At 51.0% G+C, this 20,347-nt stretch overlaps 1 protein-coding gene across 4 annotated transcripts in view; it reads left to right on the top strand.

Annotated features, from left to right (window-relative positions):
* The window catches only part of SMARCAL1 (SNF2 related chromatin remodeling annealing helicase 1), a 60,207-nt gene extending 45,964 nt beyond the window's left edge, over positions 1 to 14,243 (top strand). For all 4 annotated transcript variants that reach the window (XM_075529015.1, XM_075529017.1, XM_075529016.1 and 1 more), the window contains 5 exons: positions 2,942 to 3,044; positions 7,768 to 7,950; positions 9,079 to 9,179; positions 9,939 to 10,035; positions 13,948 to 14,243. In XM_075529015.1, the coding sequence (XP_075385130.1) occupies positions 2,942 to 3,044; positions 7,768 to 7,950; positions 9,079 to 9,179; positions 9,939 to 10,035; positions 13,948 to 14,178 (715 nt within the window). In that variant the 3' untranslated portion in view covers positions 14,179 to 14,243. The remainder of the gene's footprint in view (positions 1 to 2,941; positions 3,045 to 7,767; positions 7,951 to 9,078; positions 9,180 to 9,938; positions 10,036 to 13,947) is intronic.
* Positions 14,244 to 20,347: the final 6,104 nt, after the last annotated feature.

Below are 20,347 nucleotides of genomic sequence, written 5' to 3'. Positions count from 1 at the left end.
CCACGCAGCCACTTTGGACATTGGCCTCTCCGTCCTGTCTCCTAAAGTGATCGGTTCTAGTCTTGAGTCATTCACCAACTTCATACAAGTCTCACTTGCCTTTCTTCAAAGAGGAACAGCTCACTCTTGTTCAGTTGTCAGTATGGGGCAATTCTACCCACGTGCATTTTGCTTAGCTCTTTCCTCGTGGAACACGCCGGGGGAAACCGGCGGGATGGTGGTCCAAGTGATTCGGCTGCGATGACCGTGCATTTCGTGTGGGGTGAGCAAGCACACCAGAACAGACTCAGAGCTGCCCCAGGTCTCACCGCCCCGCTGGCCTCCCTCTCTGCCCGAGTTATCCAAATCTACGATTCCTCCCAGAGAGACTGCTGGGCTCTACCACCTTTCCTTCTCCCCCTGGGCTCTGCCCTTCCCGTTGTTTACCCTGTGAGAAGAGGCACAGGCAGGTGGGTGGTGTGAACAGACCAGCCACTCTGTGAGAGAGAGATGAGGCAGTCTGCATCCATAAAGACTGACAGCCTTGGAAAGCCCCCACCTAACCAGCCCTCTTCTGTCCTCCAGGGTCGCTGGGCCCCATAGCAGTGGGCTTAGTTTGGGTTTTGTGTTTATTAAAGACCAGTTGTGATTTGTACGGCCTGGAAACTTCTCTCATGGAAACTAGTCAGCACTGCTCCTGCCGAGGCAGCTGCTCCTCAGGTGCTGTGCAGTCAGTCACAGACAGGCAGGGTGAGACCTGCGCGATGCAGGTCTCCAGTGTACAGTGCCTGGGAGTTTCCAGACACCTTTGCCTCTGCTAATGAAGCCCACATTTCCAGCATCCTTGTGGGATGTTTTAGAAATTCCGTAGCTGTAGAGTCCACGCCGGTCCAGGTGTGGACTCCAGGTGCCTCGAGATGGGCTCAAACCTCCAGCCTTTCGGTTCACAGCCAAGTGCATTCACGGCCTGCACCACCCAGGAACAATCAAATAAGTGTCCTGATCCAATTTTTAGAGACTCGTGTAAATCCCATATAATCTCTGGACCTAAGAGTCACCGCCCAGGATTCAGTAAAAATTAGAGCGCAGATCTTAAATCCCTTAATTTGTTCTGCTAGCTTTCCTTTCTTTTGTTATTTCTTCTTTTTATCCTTCACCATCTTTGGATGTAGAGTCCAAGGTTATTTTGGCCAATTTCTCCAGGCCAGTCACTTAGAGATGCGGGGGCGAGGGTGTGGTGTGGGGGGTGTGTCGGGGGGGGAAGCATGGCAACGCAGCAGAACCCAGTCCAAGACTCAAAGGGCAGAGCAGCATTGGAACAATGGGGACCCGTGGTGTTTATGAGTCACCACCAAGTCCATTTTGTGGCCTTACGGCATTTTCATGCTGTGACAACGTAAACTTTCTTGCTGGTATCATGGCAAATTGTATGTCCCTCAGAGTAATTCAAGCAGATTCTATTCGTTCACAAGTTGAATTCAATTTGGGTACCCTGGCCGGTCATAGTGCTGCTTACAATAATGCTGAGGGCATTCCACGTACCTGACACTGCCTGCCTGCCTGTAACCGTGCAAATGCTTGAGATTCATCTTCCGGGAAGATGCAGCCGCTCTCCGCTCTCTGCCAAGACACCCCACATCGGGGGCGAGTGAGCGCCGTGTCTTTTTAGGGAGCTCGCCTGTCCGTTTTCCCCTGTTGTAGCGGTTTCTGGGCCTGGCTCCGCCCTCCTGTAGGATTAGGACCCTCCGCAGGTGCTTACCTTGGGGAACTTGGGAGGGTCTGCTAACTGGGTGACTCTCAGTCCTATAGCGCACCCCACCCCACCCCAGGCCAGGGAGATGGAGAAAACCGTGATTGGAGGGGGGTGGTCCACTAGAAAGAGAATGAAGACAAGTTGAGCGAGATCTTTCTGTTTGTATTCCTTTAGCTCAGGAATAAAAAAAAAACATCAGTCACCATTGGCCCATTTGAGGTGTGAAGTGGACAGGAAGCAGAGTTCTCCCTGAGCACCAGGCATTCCCTGAAGGCCTCTTATTACATATGTCCCAACATTAAATATCCAGAAATGTGTTTACTGTCAAACATTCCATAACTCCCCTACTTCCAAAAAATCAAACTCACTGCCATCCAGTCAATTCTGGCTCACGCATAATGTCCCTATAGGATAGGGCAGAACTTCCCCTGGGGGTTGTCAAGACACGCACTCTTTATGGGGGTAGACAGCCTCATTCTCCTTCAGAGTGGCTGGTTTCGAACTGCTGACCTTGCGGCTAGCAGCCAACTCATAACCCCTTCACCACCAGCGCTCCCCACCACCCACCTACCTGCTTTGGAGTTTTTAAATCTGCAGCAGACCCTACAACTTGTGAAAACACACATTAAAATAATGACAACGGAGGTGAAAACTATTGACTATCTTCTATGGCCCAGCCCTGATGTAGTAAGTTACCAGATACACACACCATATAAGGATACTTCACTTTATTTGTATATGTGAATTGCCTAACAAACTTAAAAGAAATCCCTTTGCCTCTGCTCACATGGCAGAAGGTGGTGGCCCAGGGGCTCCTAATTTCACTCCTTCTATTGACATGCCCGGCTATGAGGGGAGGGGAGAGCTCACCTCCCAGAGGAGGGAGGGAGAGGCTGGAGGGCAGGTACCCTGAGGATGTCTACTACAGACACAGTTCCCTTTCAGTAGTTCACAGCAAACGGATGACTTGTCTAGGAGCCCTGGTGGCATCGTAGCTTACAAGTTGGGCTGTGAACTTCAACGTCAGTGGTTCGAACCCCCCAGCCGCTTCTCAGGAGAAAGATAAGCACCATCAAGATTGACAGCTTCAGGAATTCACAGGGACAGACCTAGTGTCCTACAGGGTCGCTGTGAGTCAGAATTGACTTGATGGCTGTGTGTTCCGATGAGAATGGGTTTACATTATCTTTCTGTCTTTGTCGATTGCAGTGAGTATATCCTGGACTTGCTGGAAAGCGGCAAAGAGAAGTTTCTAGTGTTTGCACACCATAAAGTGGTTTTGGATGCAATTACGAATGAGCTGGAGAGGAAGGTAAGTTCCCTTTGGAATTCAGAATGCTTCCATCGTTAGTGTGTGTGGCCTCTCAGCAGGCTGAGGGCAGTTCCCAGCAAAGAAGCAAAGAGGACAGCTGCTTCAAACATTGCCAAAGATTTCTGAGGACCAGTTCTTCCTGGTGGGGGTCAGAGGATTCTTCCTAGCAGCATCCTTTCTCACTCATACACACACACACACACACACACACACACACACACACACACACACTCTCTCTCTCTCTCTCTCTCTCTCTCTCTCTCTATCTCTATCTCTATCTCTATCTCTATCTCTCTATCTCTCTCAGAGGATTCTTCCTAGCAGCATCCTTTCTCTCTCTCACACACACACACACTCTCTCTCTCTCTCTCTCTCTCTCTCTCTCTCCAAGCATGGCCTTGCTCAGTCCCTGGAGAGGTTCATAGCCACGTCTTATCAAACACTAGGTCTTACCAAATTGCCCTCCAAGGCGGTGGTTTGAAATCATGATCCACCAACAGCAGCTAGGCTTCTGTCTGTCCATCAGTAGTTGCTATTGCCACACTTGTTTTGACCATCCGGTGACAGGACCTGTTTTCTCGTCCATATTTTAATTTAATTTCCCCTGACTGCCTGTGATCTGTGTATCCTTTTATGCTGTCTGTGATTCATGCTTTGTATGACTGCTTTAGGCAATCTTTCCATCCCATTTTTCCTTTCTGAAGATGTTAGCTCTTTAATCTTCAAACTTGCTGGGGTTGGGTGTTCTGTATGATGCGATGAAGGAAGCCAGCGAGTAGACTTAAAAGCTGTAAACTCTACACAGAAAAAAATCCAGAGGTAGCGCTCTTTTTTTTTTTTTAATTAAAAGATCATTTTATTGGGGGTGGGGGGGAACTCTTACAGCTCCTAGAACAATTGTATCGAGCATATTTGTACATATATTGCCATCATTATATTCTAAATATTTACTTTCTGTTTGAGCTCTTGGTGTCAGCTCCTCTTTTTTCCCACCCTCATGACCCCTTGACAAATTATAAATTATCTTTATATCTTACACTGCCTACTGTCTCCCTTCCCCCACGGTTTCTGTTGTTCGCCCCCTGGCGGGGTGGTGGTGGTTATGTTTCAATCATTGCAATCAGTTCCCCCTTCCTCCCTTCCACTCCCCACCTTGCCCCTGCCCTCTTGGTATTGCTACTCCCATTCCTGTTCCTGGATTCCATGTATCGTGAGCTCTTATGTCTTACCTGTACCTGTGCACATGTTCTGGTCTAGCCGCAGTGAAAGGCAGCACTGCGGGGTGAGGAAGCCTCAGGGAACTGGAGGAACACTGTGTGTTTCATCATGCTATACTGTACCCTGGTTGACTCATCCCTTCCTTGTGACCCTTCTGTGAGGCGATGTCCCATTGTCTACAGATAGGTTTGGGGGTCTCTGTTCCAGTCCCTCTCCTCAATAATATGGGTTTTGTTTGATTGTTTGTTTGTTTGTTTTGGGTCTTCTGATATCTGCTACCTGATCCCATGGACACCCCATGATCAGACAGGCTGGTGTGCTTCTTCCATGTGGACTTGTTGCTTCTCTGCTACATGGCCGCTTGTTTAACTTTAAGCCTTTAAGACCCCAGAAGCTCTGTCTTTTGATAGCCGGGCACCATCAGCTTTCTTCACATTTGTTTATGCACATTTGCTTGTTTTGTCTTAAGCGTTCAGTAGCACTCATTTGTAAGAAACCCAAGACAATTATTGAAAAACCATTCAAAGTGTTAAATGTTCAAGAAGGTGCCTGGATACCATTAAATACACAAAAACGTGATACACTTTTATGTGCTGACAACCACAGGTTAGTAGATCAAGCTCACCAAGACACTAAAACAGCACAAAGTACTGATACAATTCCCCTCAAGGAGAGTGCAGAAACTCAGGAGGAATGAACCAGAAAGAAGGGATGTATGCCGTTCTCTGTGAAAGGCTGAGAAGTAGAAAAAACACCAGTCCTTTCAAGCTAACTTGTAGGGTCAGTTTACTTCACGTAAGCATTCCAGTTGGATGTTTAAGGAGGGCTTTCTTGTTCCAGAGGGAGTCGCAAGTGCTCTGCAGGAGCTAGCATCAAGTCAACCTTGAAGCAGGACCGTTCCAGAGGACTTGTCCCTCCAGACATTAGCATCTGTCATGAAGCATTCGTAATTGACACTAAATCATGCCAGTCTGGAGTGGGCTCATTGGCTGAAGTAACTGGGAGAAAAACTTAAAACTTTACCACTTCTGATCTTGAATTCCGGAGAAAGCAGAGATCCTTGAGTCTAAAATGCTAGGAGGAATTGTAGAGGAGCCTGTTGATCACTGGCTGGAGAATGGCTTTCCAGGCAGCAACACAGTGAGGGAAAGGCCAGGGGGAGGAGCCAATGGCTACGACCTGAAAGTGCAGACCCAGCTGCCTCACCCTTGCACGGCGCTCACATCATGGCACCTGTGAACATTTGGAGCAGCTTTGCGGGTGGGGCAATTCGGCAGCGTCTTTCTGTGCACACTCATTTTCCCAGACTTCCCTACTAGAAATCAGCCCTGTGCCAACAGATGTATGGACAGGAAGATTAGTTATGTTGTTTGTGATGTTGAATAGCTAGGAACCAGATGTCCACCAGTTGGTATATGGTTAGATAAATTATCCTCCATTCAGCCATAGTAGGTGTTACTGTAGATGAAAGGGATCTTTACACTCTTTAAGTGCTGGAGGAAATCCTAACATTGAAGCTCTTGGTGTCTTGGTTTGCTATACGTGTGGGAGGCTTCAAAAAGTTCATGGAAAAATCCCGTTATCTTTTCATTCCATTTTTCCATGATCTTTCTGAAGTCCCCTTGTATTGGCCTGGAAAACCGCCCCTGGTATAATTTTTAAAGGCTACATGCATAATCTTCTAAAATTGTGACGCATGGGAAACAGTCTGAATCACATGTACCCAGAGCATGAACAATGTTCTGCCTAAGCCATCCTCATCACCTTGCTTAGCTTTCCTATATTTTCTTAAAGATGATGTCTTATTTTTATCATCAGATGAATGAAAGGCATCTAAAAATACACAGGAACAGACACAGAAAAAGGAGTTGAAGGAAATAACCCGGTGCGCCTGTTAGCAGCCTGTGGGACATGGACACAATAGCCTTCCCTTACGGAAATAAGCAGAGTGTGTGGATAGGTCGGTCATCAAAGAAATAACACCAGCAGTCGGCAAGATAGGAAAACACTCAGCTCATATGCAAGTGAAGGGAACAAATTAAAATAAGATCCTGTTTTTTAATAAAAACCTGTCAGATTCGCAGAGGGCTTTGAAAGGTGTAGCCCTGGCTGCTGAGAAAGGCACAGGGAGCCAGACGTGCTCAGACAGGACCTCTGAGAAAGCAGTGTGGTGATCACCGCCTGGCGCCATTGAGTGGATTCCAACTCACGGAGGATCTGGGAAGGGTTCCTGAGGCTGAAAATCTTTCTGGGAGCAGGCAGCCTCGTCTTCCACCCTCAGAGCCGCTGGAGGGCTTGAACCTCTGAGCTTGTGGTTAGTTGTATTATCTGACAGTGATTGTGGCTGTTAGGTGACATCGAGTGAGTTCCAACTCACTGCGACCTTGAAATTGCTTGGTAGTTTTACAACCTAGATGAATCTCCAGGAGATTTCCCAGAAGCATACTAGTGGATGATTCTGTTTCTGTAAAACTTTAGAGGAGCCCTGGTGTGGTGGTTATACATTGGGCTGCCAACCATAAGGATAGCAGTTCGAGACCATCACCTGCTCCACGGGAGAAAGAAAGACAGGCTTTCTACTCTTAAAACGGGACAGTCTCGGGCACCCTCGGGGGCAGTTCCACTTGCCCCAGTAGGGGCACCCTGAGTAGCACGAATTTGCTGGCAGTGAGTTTGGTGTGATGTCAGAGATAGGATGGGGACAGATTCGGATTGCCGGGTCTGCAGAGGGGGTGGGGTGGTGGGTGGAGGAGGAGTCGGGAGGTGGGTGTGGACATAGAGGGACCTCACCGGGGTTTCTGAGGGGTGGGAACTGACATGGAGATGGAGACCTGAAAACCTCAGGTACTCCCTCCTGCATTCGAGCTGATTCCGACCCTTGGCGACCCTAGATAGGACAGGGTAGACTGGCTCTGTGTAGTTTCCCAGACTACGTCTTTGTAGAAGTAAAAAGCTTGTTACTCTCCAGAGGAGCAGCTGATGGTTTCGAACTGCCGACCGTAGAGTTAGTAGCCCAGCGCCTAACCTCTGGGCCCCCAGGATCCCTTGAAAGCCAAACTGGGCGATGGAAATGGAATTTGCGCATGCGCGCACACGCACGCACATGGAAACCTGGGATGAAGGAATCCCGGTAACCACCCAGCGGGGCGCTTGCTCCCATAAAGGATGCAGGCTAGGAAACCCTCTAGGACCACCACGAGCCCCAGGCGCCTCCGTGACACCTAAGAGCGCACGGGGCCCCTGATTACGTGTGGGGCCGGTGGTGACCGGGTCCTAGAGTTAGGCAGGGTGACCCCACCGGGAGCCTGGCGAGCACGCAGGCGTCGCTGAGACTTCCCCTGACAAGTGCAGCGAGCTCAGCGCACGTTTTCCTTGAGTATCGAGGCCCGGACGGCGCTGGGAAGGCAGCTGGCGGGCTGGGCCCAGTGGACCCAGGTGCTGCCCGTTTGGAGGGGGACTCCCGGCCGCAGCCCCTCCAACGTGGTTTTGTCCCCTGGCCGCGCAGCACGTGCAGCACATCCGCATCGACGGCGCCACCTCCTCCGCGGACCGCGAGCAGCTGTGCCAGCACTTCCAGCTGTCCGAGAGGCACGCCGTGGCCGTGCTGTCCATCACCGCGGCCAACATGGGCCTCACCTTCTCCTCGGCCGACCTGGTGGTGTTCGCCGAGCTGTTCTGGAACCCAGGGGTAAGGGGCGCTCACCCCGGTGAATGGACACGGCTTTCAGTGGGGAGACTGGGTCCAGCGGCTTCCTTTCCCTCGTTCCGGCCCTGTCTGTCTCGGGCGTGAGCCCACACACCCCACTCAACTGGCACCGGCATGTCTACAGGCTAGTTATTGGGTCCTCCCAGTGACCTGCTAGATAGTGGCATCACACCACCTAGTTAGAGGAAAAGTCCTGTTTTAGAAGAATCTGAGAATCTCTCCTGGTATGAGGAAGTTGGGGCCCAGGACCTCATGGCTATCCTTTAGGGGAGCACTTAAGGCTGCCCCCCGCCAGGCCTCGGAGGCTTCAATAACCAAGGAGCTGCTGCAGTGGACTGGAGGACTGGGGGGTGGGGGCGGTGTCCCGAGCATTGCCATTGTGTCCTGGGGCATGAGGGTGGTGACAGGAGACAGGAGGTGTCCGCTGGAGCTCAGAAAGCAGGCGCTCCCCTCTGGCGCCCCGACAGGCTGTGCTTTCATGGGGTGGGCACCGTGGGTGCTGTAGCAGAGGTGGACTTGGAGGCTGCGAAGCCCCTTGCTGGTTGGTGGTGCTTCCCTATCAGGAGACTTAGTACACATGCAGAAAACCACGCTCCCCGCTCGCTAATAGGTGTGGACCTCCGGGTAGTGCACGCAGCTAACTGACCCACTCAGCTGCTCACCCACCGTAGGTAGGAGGTGGGAATCCATCCAAAGGTGACACGGAAGAAAGGCCTGGTACTAGCCTTCCTAAAAGAGTGGGCTCCGCTGCATGGTGGGTGGGTTTTCTTTCTGTCGTCTGTGGCCTCTCCAGGGTGTTTTGTTTTGTTTTGATCTGAAAGCTGGCTGGTTTCATTTCCCAGTGTGCAGGCTTCCCCTCGTCTGCCACCACATGGCCTGATGGGGCCTCCACTTGCCCTCATGGCACCCCCAGTGTAGCCCAGGCCACAAAACCCACTCACAGTGCCTGGCTCCTGGCCCTATTGCCCCAGGCTGGGTCTCATGGGGCTCTCAAATTTGTTGCAGTGGTAGGTCACTTGGCATGGTAGTTAGCCGCTTTGAGGAGGGGTCGTGGGAGGTTGGGGCTGGCTCAGGCCTTCACCTACATGCCTCTGGTCCTGGGACTCACAGGTGCTGATCCAGGCCGAGGACCGGGTGCACCGCATCGGACAGACAAGCTCTGTGGGCATTCACTATCTCGTGGCCAAAGGCACGGCGGATGACTACCTTTGGTATGGCCTGGGGGGCTGGGGGTGGGTGGGTAGGGATCCAGCAGAGGGTGATCCTGAGGACGTCTTGCCTTTGCTCGCTACATGCTTCTGCTGAGCTCGCGGGGGGCCACAAGAAGTCCCCTCAGAAAGGCACCCACCTCACCACAGCCATGTGTGGCTGCTTCACCGACCTTCACTGGGGGCCTGCGTGGAAGGAAGACTTTTGGGAGTGAGGGGAGGGGGCCTGACGGGGATCCTGCTTGTGAAACGCTGCCCTTGGCCCTGAGGGTCCTTGTTCAGGCTGACCGACAAGCTCCTTTTCTCCCTGGTAAGATGTGTGGGTCTGAGAACCCAGCCCACCAGGGCCGTGAGCAAAGCTGGGGCCAAATGTCCAACCCTGGGGGTTCGTGCCTGTCATCTCAGCTAGCATTTCCCAAAAGCCCCTTCCCAGCCCCATTTCCCCTCTGCAGTAGGAGGTTCCTGGCCTGTCACACTCTTTCCCACCCCCATCTGCGTTCCCCACCCTCGGACTGAGGTTTCTCACCGTGGCAAGGCCTATGAGTCACCCCCCATGCCTCCCGTGTCAGTGTGGCCCACACTGGGCAGCACACGCTGCCACGAGGACGCGATGGCTTCCCTCACACCCCCCATCTGAAAGAGTTTTGAGCCTGGTGACGATGGGAGCCCTAACCCGGAGGTTGTGTGACAGCTGAGAGGGCCCGACGCCCCCCGGGTGGCCTGGGAACAGTGACTCCTCACGCCGCTCGTTCTCCCTGCCAGGCCCCTGATACAGGAGAAGATCAACGTCCTGAGTGAGGCCGGCCTGTCCGAGACCAGTTTCTCCGACATAGCAGAAACCACCGATTACTTCTACAAGGTAACACCTGCGTGTGACACCCTTGCCACGGTGCGGGGGAGGGACCCTGCTCTGCCAAGCCTGTGAGTTCCGCGTGGGAAGATGGGACTCGAGTCCCAGGACCACCCCCAGCTCCAGAGCATTGTGGTACAGGCCAGCCGCCCTGCTTAGTCCAGCCCAGCGGCCTTTGTGGCGTGTGGAGTGGTGGTGTCCACTCTGCCATTGCTGCCATCCCTGGGCCACTAGCCACCGACATAAAACTCCCCTGGCAGTGGTTGAATGGTGTGGAAAAGTACAGGGCAGCACCCAGCAGGAGGATTTCCACAGAGACGCGGCCCCAGAACAGAATGCAGAACGCTCAAAGTAGGGTGCTGCTCTTTTAGGTACCGTTTTGGCCCCTCTGTGGTGTTAGTTTGTTTCAGTGTTTCCATTTTATAGCGAGGTAAACTGAGATTAAGCTCTGGGTGGACTCAAAGAGTTCATGCATCAGCTACCAACTGAAAGGATGCAGGAGTGAGTCTATCCAAGGTGCCTGGGGAGAAAGGCCTGGTAACCTTCTGCTGAAAAACAGCCCTGAGAATCTCAGTGTCGTGCAGTTCAGCTCTGACACACAGGGGGCGCAATGAGCCAGAGTTGACTCCACCAGCGTTATGGAGTTTTCTGACTCCATAGAAGCCACTTTGGGGTTTGATGTGGTTTGGTTTGGGTCTTAAAACTGAGACACAGCAGAGCAAGGATCAAGACATGTGCATAGTCCCAGGTCGAGGAGCACTAGCTCCTGGAAGCAGGCGTCCAGACTCAGCTGGACAGTTCCACTGGGATAGCAGCCTCCTAGTCCCAGGCCGAGTGCGAGGCTGGCAGGCTGGTGGAAGGGCGGGAGACGGGCCTCTGTGTCCTGTGGAGAGGCCAGCCTGGGCCTCAGCACACCTGCCACAGTCTTTTCCTCCTTGGGGTTCAAGGAATGTGGTGAAGAGCAGGAGGTGGGGGGGCGCCTCCAGCCTTTTTCCAGCTCCGGTGGTGGACCAGAGGCACTGCCAGCTGGGGGAAGACAGGATTAAGGGAAGTGTCTTCATTCTATTGGTTGGCCTGAGCTCTGAGCTGCACCCAAAAGGGTGGTTTTCAGGGAGTGAATAAGGGTCTGGCCCTGAATGAAACCAACAAGACCTTGCAGGTGACTGTGAGACTGCAGAGCCTGGGGACTGAGTGCATCGATCATTTCTATCAGCACACAAAATCCGCCCTTCCTGAGGTGGTCACCAGGGTAAATCAGGCTTGATGGATCCTCATTTTAAAATGTCGAGTATACGTTATAATTTCTTGAGGTGCATATAGTTATTTATAGGATTCTTCTCTTTCAAGCTTTCCAAAAACCTTCGGCTGACTGGTAAATCTGGTGCCGTCCCCGTGTCCATCTCTGTCCTTGAGAGAACAAGAGCCTGCATCTTAAAGGGTACACACTGGGACCATATCCCTCTGGAACAGACTGCCTGGTGGAGCGGCTTTTCCTTGGCATTGTTCAGAGGGAGCCTGAGAATGCCCTGGAGGGGGGAGGGCTCTTGGCTGGGGAGGTGGTCTTGACCTTTACTGCCAATTCCACGAGGGACGGCAGGGCCTAAGTGAATCGTCGGCACTCCATACGTGACGTGCCCCAGGATCAGTTTTCCCGAAATTCCTTTCACAGTGTGGAGGGATTCTATGAAGCAATCGTGAGATAGTCGTGGCCTTCTAGGGCCACAAAAGGAACCTTGGTGGAGTAGTGAGCTTCTGGCCACAAGGTCGCTAGTTTGAAACCAGCAGCAGCTACCTGGGAGGAAAGTGAGACTACCTACTGTATTGGGAACCCACAGGGGCAGTTCTTCCCTGTCCTGTAGGGTCGCTGTGAGTCGGCATCGACTCACTGGCAGTGAGCCTGGTCAACAGCAGCAAGGACTTGTGTGAGGATCTAAAAAGGTACCCTGTGCACAGCAGTTCAGTGCTACCTGAAAGGTAGGTAGTTCAAACCCACCCAGCAGGAATCCTCGGGGGAAAGACCTAAGTATCTGCTCTTATAAAAATCACCACCTAGGAAACCCCATGGGACAGTTCCTTGGCCTTCACCGTCTCCAAGTCAGAATCAGTCCTAGCCACAACAGGCTCTGAAAAGTCTGGAAGAAGCGCCTGGCTTGATGACACAGACGCCACACGCATGCTGTCGGTGGTTCTAACTCCTCATGACCCCGCAAGGCAGAGTCGAGCTGCCCCACAGGCTTCCCAAGGTTGACATCTGTGCAGAAGCAGGCAGCCACGTTTTCCCCATCAAGCGACTGGTAGTTCAAACTGCTCACCGATCGGTTGGCAGCTGAGTGCTGTAGACATGGAGCCTGATGACAGGACCGAGGACATCCTGCTAAGGGGCAGAATGGAGAAATTCTCTGTCGGCCAAACACCTGCCAGCTGTTTGTGGTGGGAAGAGGCCAACAGCAGAAGTCACATTCAACTACTGCAAATTGAGAGCCCCAATAGCACTGTGGGCTAGACAGTGGGCTGCTACTTGCAAGGTTGGTGGTTCAAATCCATCAACCACTTTGAGGAAGGACAAGACTGCCTGCTCCTATAACATTTCATTGTCTCAGAAACCGTAAGCAGCAAAGTCAAAAGCAGTGGGTTTTTGGGTATCACTGCTTGATCCAGGTGACATGACCACTGTCAAGGAGGTAGGAACTTGGTGCAGGTAGGAACTGGGTGCAGTTTGATGTGTGGGATGCCATCGGGATGCCTCGGTCGTCTAAGCCCAGGAGACTCGCAGGAGGCTGCCACACCGGCACAAATCAGCTGGCCTGTACGAGGAGCCTGGATGGGGTAGGGGGCGGAGTGAGGGGAAAGAGGGTGTGGCTGTGGGCGGGTTTAGTTATAGGGAGTTGTGGGTTGTCAGTGGAGATGCTGGAAGTTTACTACGAAGTGGGGGTGGTCAGGGTTGGGAAGCTAGGTTTAGGAGTGCTCAGGAGAGGTGTGAGGATGAGCCCTTTTTGTATCTTGGGTAGAATTATGGGGCGTGGTTTCAACACTATACCAGCCGCTGGCCATGCACCCCTGCAGCTGGTGGGCTGATTAGCTCCCCTGAAACGTTAAAGTGGTCAGGACAGGTCTGTCCAGCCTGGCTTGTCTAGAGAAACAAAACAAGTGGACATGATAGATATAAAAAGAACTTCCTATCAAGAAGGCATCCCAGCCCAAGTCAAGTCTGAGGATGCTAGCCGGGCCATTTTCAAGCTCACGTAACAGCAGGCCCATGAGGCCGCCTGCAGGCAGACACACAGTCCCAGCAAGGAGGTAGGTAGACAAAGGGGCAGAGAGGGAGGGAGGGAGAAGTTCCCAGCATCTCCCTTATAAAAAGGGTACTCCCCCAAGAAGGCCTCACCAGGCTACCCACCCTACCTCCCGAAGAGTACCATCAAGGTGACATAAAATCCAGCTGCCACAACGGCTGTTGAATTTCTCAGGGTGCTAAGTGTGTGTGTGTGTGTGTGTGTGTGTGTGTTCATATATATATATATTTAATTAGCCATTCTGTATATCAGGTGTAAGCCATGGCCCAACCTACAAAGTGGGGTGTCAGTTATAGTTTAACCCCTTGGTGGAGAGAAGCTCTGGGGAAGTGAGATTATAGGAACTATGTCAACATTGAAATAGTCATTTGGAAAGTTCGGAGCCAAGAGGCATTTCCAACATCTAGTGTGCCGAGCCGATCACATTCTTCCTTGCTGCGCATTGCCAGTTCTTATACCCTTAGCCCAGGAGAATCGGAGAAGGCAGGGCGCCGACTAGCCGTGTGCCTTGTGCTCTCATAAAGAGCCATCCTAAATGGTAATAATAACGAATAAGTGCAGACCTGAAAGACCCTGACCGGGGAAGCCCGGCTTCACCTTTCTTCTTCCTTTTCTTTGTCTGGTGAAGGACCCTATGCAGCGGACCATCTACGACCTGTTCCAGAAGTCCTTCGAGGACGACGGAAGCGACCTGGAGCTCCTGGAGGCACTGGAGACCTTTGACCCAGGAAGTGCTTCTGGCAGTGGCTCCCAGGAATCGGGAGCACCCCAGGACCAGAGCACACCCACCGCCAGTCCGCCCAAGAAAAGACAATTCGAGTTTTTTGATAACTGGGACAGCTTTACCTCTCCCCTGTAAAAGGGTCAACTCAGCTTTTTAAAATCACGGAATTCATTAAAATAAAAAAGGCATTCTTTCTTTTTACAAGCTTGTCATCGCGGGCTGCCTTTCTCTGACTCCATGCTGGCAGGGCTGACAGGCGAGTGTCAGTACTTCAGTCCCCTCTCCTGGGTCTTTGTGAACCTTAGCTTGTCCCACCGGACATGGGGACAGTGGTCATTCAGGATTCCTACATAACAAGATCACTCTGCATCTGGAGTGATGGCAACCTGTGGTTTTGTAAAGAATGAAATGCTTGCTACATTGTCCCTAATCTGGATGTTTAAAATGCACCTGTTCAGCAGATACTTACATTGCTCCCACTTTGTGCCAGGCTCTGTTCTAGGGTCTGCCCCTTTGTGGAGTTAGTGGGAGAGGGAGAGAGGCCGTCGTCGATTACCAGCCCAGTGGAGACAGTTGCAAGGCAAATAGCGGCTTAGAGCAGGGCTTGGCAAGTTTCCTCTGAAAATAGGCATGTAAAACAACTCACTGCCACTGTGGCCATCCCATCGCATGGCCACCCTGCTGCACAGGGCAGAAGTGCCCCATGTGGGCTTCTGAGACTCAGTCTTACGGGAGTAGAAAGCCTCCTCTTTCTCCCAGGGAGCAACTGGTGGTTTTAAACTGCTGACTGTGTGGTTGGCAGCCCAGTCTGTAACCCATCACAAGGCCAAAACCAAGCTCACTGCCGTCATGTCGACTCCAATTCCCAGTGAGCCGCTAGGGCAGCACAGAACTAGCCTTGTGAGTTTCTTAGACTGTAAATCTAATGGCAACAGAAAGTCTCATCTTTCTCCTGCAGAGCATTTAGTGGTTTCAAACTGCTGACCTTGCAGTTTGTGGTCCACCCTGTAACCCACCACACTACCAAGACTCCTGTAACTAGGCACGTAGTACATAGCTTTTGCTTTATGGGCATCTTCTGCGCAACTGCCCAACGCTGCCAGGTTAGAACGAAAGTACCCGGATCTGGCCCAGCCCGTCTCCAGAAAGACGCGACTGCTGCTGGTTCAGCCTCGTCAACAGCCAGGCGAGTGTGGGTGCCACTTCACGGGCTCCGGGGGGCTCTGGCCAAGTTCTTGGGTCTCCTGGGCTCACTCCCTACCTCAGTGAGCTATGCCTGCTTCCTCCAAGGATGCAGTTAGGAGACAATGATACGGGTGAGAGTGCTTTGTGAGAAAAAGTGCGGTATGTCCATGGTTATGGGAACACGAGCACTGGGCCCCCCGGCTCCGCCTGGAACATCACTTTATCCCAGTAAGTCCCTACTGTAGTTCCAGGATCCCTGCTCGTGCAGTGGTTAAAGCGCTCAACTAAGAAGTGAAAGGCCTGTAGATTCAATCCATCAGCCGCTCAGTGGGAGGAGAGGAGAGGGGTGGCAGGCTGCGTCCAGAGATGGCGCGGCCCAGGATATCCTGTGGGGCCATTCTACTCTGTCCTGGAAGGTTGCTCTGGGTCAGAATCAACCTGACGGCCCTGGGTTGGCGCAGTAGGTTTTACTGTCATCCGCCCGGTGCCTGCCTCATAAAGAGTGGCCCATATGATGGAGTAGGGGACCACTGGTGGGCTTGCCCTTGTTCCTGGACATAGTTGGCATTTCTAGCGGAAGCCACTCTGTGCTCAGGATGCCCTGCCATGCCTTCACGGGAGGCCTCAAGTTTGCACTTCAGTTTCAGCTGCTTTGGAGAAAAACTTCCCTTTCCCTATGCCATGCCCCTGGGGCCCTCCAGGGCAAGGGGTATTGATCCACCGAGGCCACGTACATTCAGTATTTATTGATAGCTGCCATGGTCACTGGCCCCCAACTCGGGGCATCCGTGTGCGTGAATGGAGCAAAATGCCTATGCCTGCAACGCATGCATGATCTGTTGCTGATTGGGCCATTGTGACTAGATCATTCCATTGAAGAAGTACAGACGGAAGTTCCGTAGACTCGAGGATGGCGAAACTTTGTCCGCCAACTCTGGACATGCTATCAGGAGAGACTAGCCCTTAGAGAAGGACGTCGTGCTCGGGAAAGTGGAAAAGAATGACTCTCAGTGGATGGACTGACACACATAACAGACTCAGACTAGCAACAATCGTGAGGCTGGTGCAGGGCCAGGCGGTGTTCCTTCAGTGACAGTGCTGCTGTGAGCCGGAATTGACTCCATGGCACCAAGCAACAACATCCCAGTGTCCCTCTGCAGTCAGTGGGTCCCATGGAGCCATTCCCAAGTCATCCAGTAAGAGCTGTCTGGATCTACTGATAGAGACAGTGAGGCTGGCAATCGGAACTTACCCATTCCTTGGGGGAGGAAGACCTAGTGTTTGTTTCTCTGAAGATGTTAGCCTGGAACACCCTATGAGCATTTACCCAGGGAGACTTCTGAGAAAGCAGGGAGGGGTAGGAACAAGGGATGAATGGAAACAGGAAACCAGGAGGAAGCGGGGAGAAGGCTGTTACACTGTGGGGATGGTGATCAACACCCTGAAGAAAACAACGGGGATGGACAACAGAAAAGTGGGTGAAGGGAGACATCCGACAGTGTAGGATATGACAAAATCATAATTTATAAATTACCAAGGGTTCATGAGGGAGGAGGAAATGAGCTGATATCAAGGACTCAAATAGAAAGCAAATGTTTGGTTTTTTAATCATTTTATTGGGGCTCATACAACTATTATCACAATACATCAATTGTATAAAGCACATTTGTACATTTGTTACCCTCATTCTCAAAACATTTGCTCTACACTTAAGCCCCTGACATCAGCTCCTCATTTTCCCCTCCCTGCTCCCCCCTCCCTCATGAACCCTTGATAATTTATAAATTATTATTTTGTCATATCTTACACTGTCCAACATCTCCCTTCACCCACTTTTCTGTTGTCCACCCCCAAGGGAGGAAGTTATATATAGATCCCTGTAATCAGTACCTCCTCTCTACCCCACCCTCCCTCCACCCTCCTGGTAGTCACTCTCACCACTGGTCCTGAAGGGATTATCCGTCCTGGATTCACTGTGTTTCCAGTTCCTATCTGTACCAGTGTATATCCTCCAGTCCAGCCAGATTTGTGACGTAGAATTGGGATCATGAGAGTGGGTGGGGAGGAAGGAAACATTTAGGAACTAGAGGAAAGTTGTATGTTTCATCGTTGCTACACTGTACCCTGACTGGCTCTTCTCCTCCCCAAGACCCATCCATAAGGGGATGTTCAGTTGCCTACATCTGGGCTTTGGGTACCCACCCCGCATTTCCCCTCATTCACAATCATATGATTTTTTTTGTTCTTTCATGCCTGATACCTCATCCCTTCGATACCTTGTGATCACACAGGCTGGTGTGCTTCTTCATGTGTGCTTTGTTGCTTCTGAGCTAGATGGCCGCTTTAAGACCCCAGATGCTATATCTTTTGATAGCCAGGCACCATCAGCTTTCTTCACCACATTTACTTATGCACCCATTCGTCTTCAGCAATCATATCGGGAAGGTGAGCACACAATGATATGGTTTTTTGTTTTTTGATTCCTGATAACTGATCCCTTTGGCACCTCGTGATCACACAGGCTGATGTGCTTCTTCCGTGTGAGCTTTGTTGCTTCTGAGCTAGATGGCCGCTTGTTTACCTTCAAGTCTTTAAGACCCTAGATGCTATATCTTTTGATAGCCGGGCTCCACCAACTTTCTTCACATTTGAAAGCAAATATTTTTAGACTAGTCTTGGCAACAAATGTACAAATGTTCTTGACACAATGGATGTATGTATGGATTGTGATAAAGAGTTGTACGAGTCCCCAATAAAATGATAAAAAAAGATGCCCACAGTTAAAAAAACAAACAATGTGTATGAACATTTCATGGAAAAGTCATTTTATCCTCCAGAACATGGGGGATTTTTGTTTCGCTTTATTTTGTAAGTACTTATGATAAAGACTTTAAAATGGGGCAGTTCTTTTGCCACAAGAGGTTGCTGTGGGTTGAAATCAACTTGGTGCTTAACAACAGCTTCTCAAACTGTATACAAGAAAATCGCATTCTGTGAATGCCCCCACTTGTGCTATTTCTGAGACAACCAAGGGTCGATTGAATTCTGGCCTCACAGAAGAGGTCTCCCTTAGCTGGGCCATGAAGCTCAGTGGTTTGGCAGCTATGTAACCGTCGTCATCCTGCATGATTGGATGCGATGTAATTACCACCTGTGTTCTCCATTCAAGGACAACCAGTGACGTGTGCATAAGAAAGAGATTGCATCAAGATCGACCAGCCCACATCACTGCAGGTTGGGAAAGCCCTGTCTGGCTCAAGCCCAGAGGTCCGTTTGGGATGTTGCTGGTATTTCCAGTTCCTTTCCGAAGTATTACGTTCCATACGCCGTGATAGGGCCGCTGTGACTCCACAGCTTAAAGAACCGCTCAATAGAAAGAATGTTAACGTCTTCCTTTTGTTTTTGAAAACGAATGCATTTGCGTGTTCCTGAAGTGCAGGAGCGACCCCGCAGAGATTTTATGGGAACGCATTAAAGTTCTCTACACTAATGGGGATGGAGACGGATTAGCTCACAGAGAAGACAAACTGAGATTTTTATGAGAGGCACCGTTCTCCAGAGTCACTAGGGACTGATTTCCTGAGTGCTATTTGTACAATCTCAAGCTTGCTGTTGAAAGAGGATTGTTCAGTTTCGACCAAATTGCTCTGAACATGAACAGTGTTCTCCTCCTGGAGTGCCTCGTTTTCAGCCACTCCGTAGCACCCTCACTCCTGCATTCATTGTCTTGCAAACCCTCTGAAGGCCAGAGACTGCCGCCAGGCTTGCCGGCCGGTGGAGCACAGTAAGGGATTAGGGAAGGGTGCAGGAGTGGGATGGGAGAAGTGGTAGAGTTACTAAATAATGATCTGAATTCGGCCATAAAAACAGCAGGAAAGTACTCCCTGGCGGGCCCCAGTGCAAGTCTGGCTCTGCCTCTCCACTCCCCAGGTCATCTGTTTCTTCAAAGTGACAGGAAGGGCATAGCAAGCCAGTTTCCTCCCATTGCTCCCATTTGTTTGCACCAATAGGAATGTGGTTTGGGAATAATGTATAGTTTTCTAAAACAGGATTTAGCTTAGTGGAGACGTTTCCAGAAGTCACCTCCCAGACGCAGTGTTTTTCCTCCCATAGGAGAAGGCACTCTCAGTGGCCTGCTGCCTCTCTCCCACCCCTGGACAGTCAGGGGTAGTAGCCACAGCAGCTTCATTGTAGCCAAGATGAGGGGATAAAGGAGAAAATGAAATGACCAGAGTCTTAAGGGGCAGCGGAAACAGATCTGCTGTAATTCCCTGAATATGCATCTACATCAAGAGACACTGGCATCAGGTATTGTTATCATGATCACTGTCCACACGACTTCAATGATACAAATAACTAGTCCTTACAAATGACCCCCGGGTGCTTGAAAATTCAGCCTGGAAAACCCCTGCAGCACAGGTCTCCTGGAAGGAGAGTTCTCGTTAAACAGAACCCATTCCACACAGCAACTCGGACTGCAGGAGTCAGAATCTGCCGCAGGACAGTGGGTTGGGGATATATATATTGGGGACACACACACACACAGATTTGGGGGGCTTGATTACTTTTAGAAAGTACAGTGTAGTGAGGAAGCAGTTGGACAGGAGGTAAAAGGCAAGATTTAAATATGTCGCTGAAAAACACAACAAAGCTAAACTCACTGCCATCTGGTAGATTGGGACTCAGCAATTCTAAATGACTAGTCACGGCATTGTTTCCTTGTCCTTAAAATGGGGGAGGAAACAACGGTAGCTGTGTAACATTTTTTGAGATGTCTGTAAAATGTTGTGGGTGGGAGGGAGGGGAAAAATAAGTAGCTGATACGAAGGGCTCAAGTAGAAAGCAAGTGTTTTGAGAATGATGATGGCAACAAATGTACAAATGTGCTTGACACATGGATGGATGGATGGATTGTGATAAGAGTTGTACGAGCCCCCAACAAAATGATTAAAAAAAAAGATGTTGTGGGTGTGTGAAGGCACTCCTGATGCAGTGTTTTGTCTCTGCAGTCCGCGAGTCCAGGCGATCCCAGGGCAGGTACACTCAAACGCTCTACCTGAGGCTGCGCGCAGGTCTGTGGGTGGAGTCAGCGGCGTGGAAACCTCCAGAGCATAGAGTT

Source organism: Tenrec ecaudatus, chromosome 13 (assembly GCF_050624435.1).
Source record: "Tenrec ecaudatus isolate mTenEca1 chromosome 13, mTenEca1.hap1, whole genome shotgun sequence".
NCBI classification, from domain to species: Eukaryota; Metazoa; Chordata; class Mammalia; order Afrosoricida; family Tenrecidae; genus Tenrec; species Tenrec ecaudatus.
The sequence above is the reverse complement of the archived record's forward strand: the minus strand, read 5'-3'. Positions and strand labels throughout refer to the sequence as shown.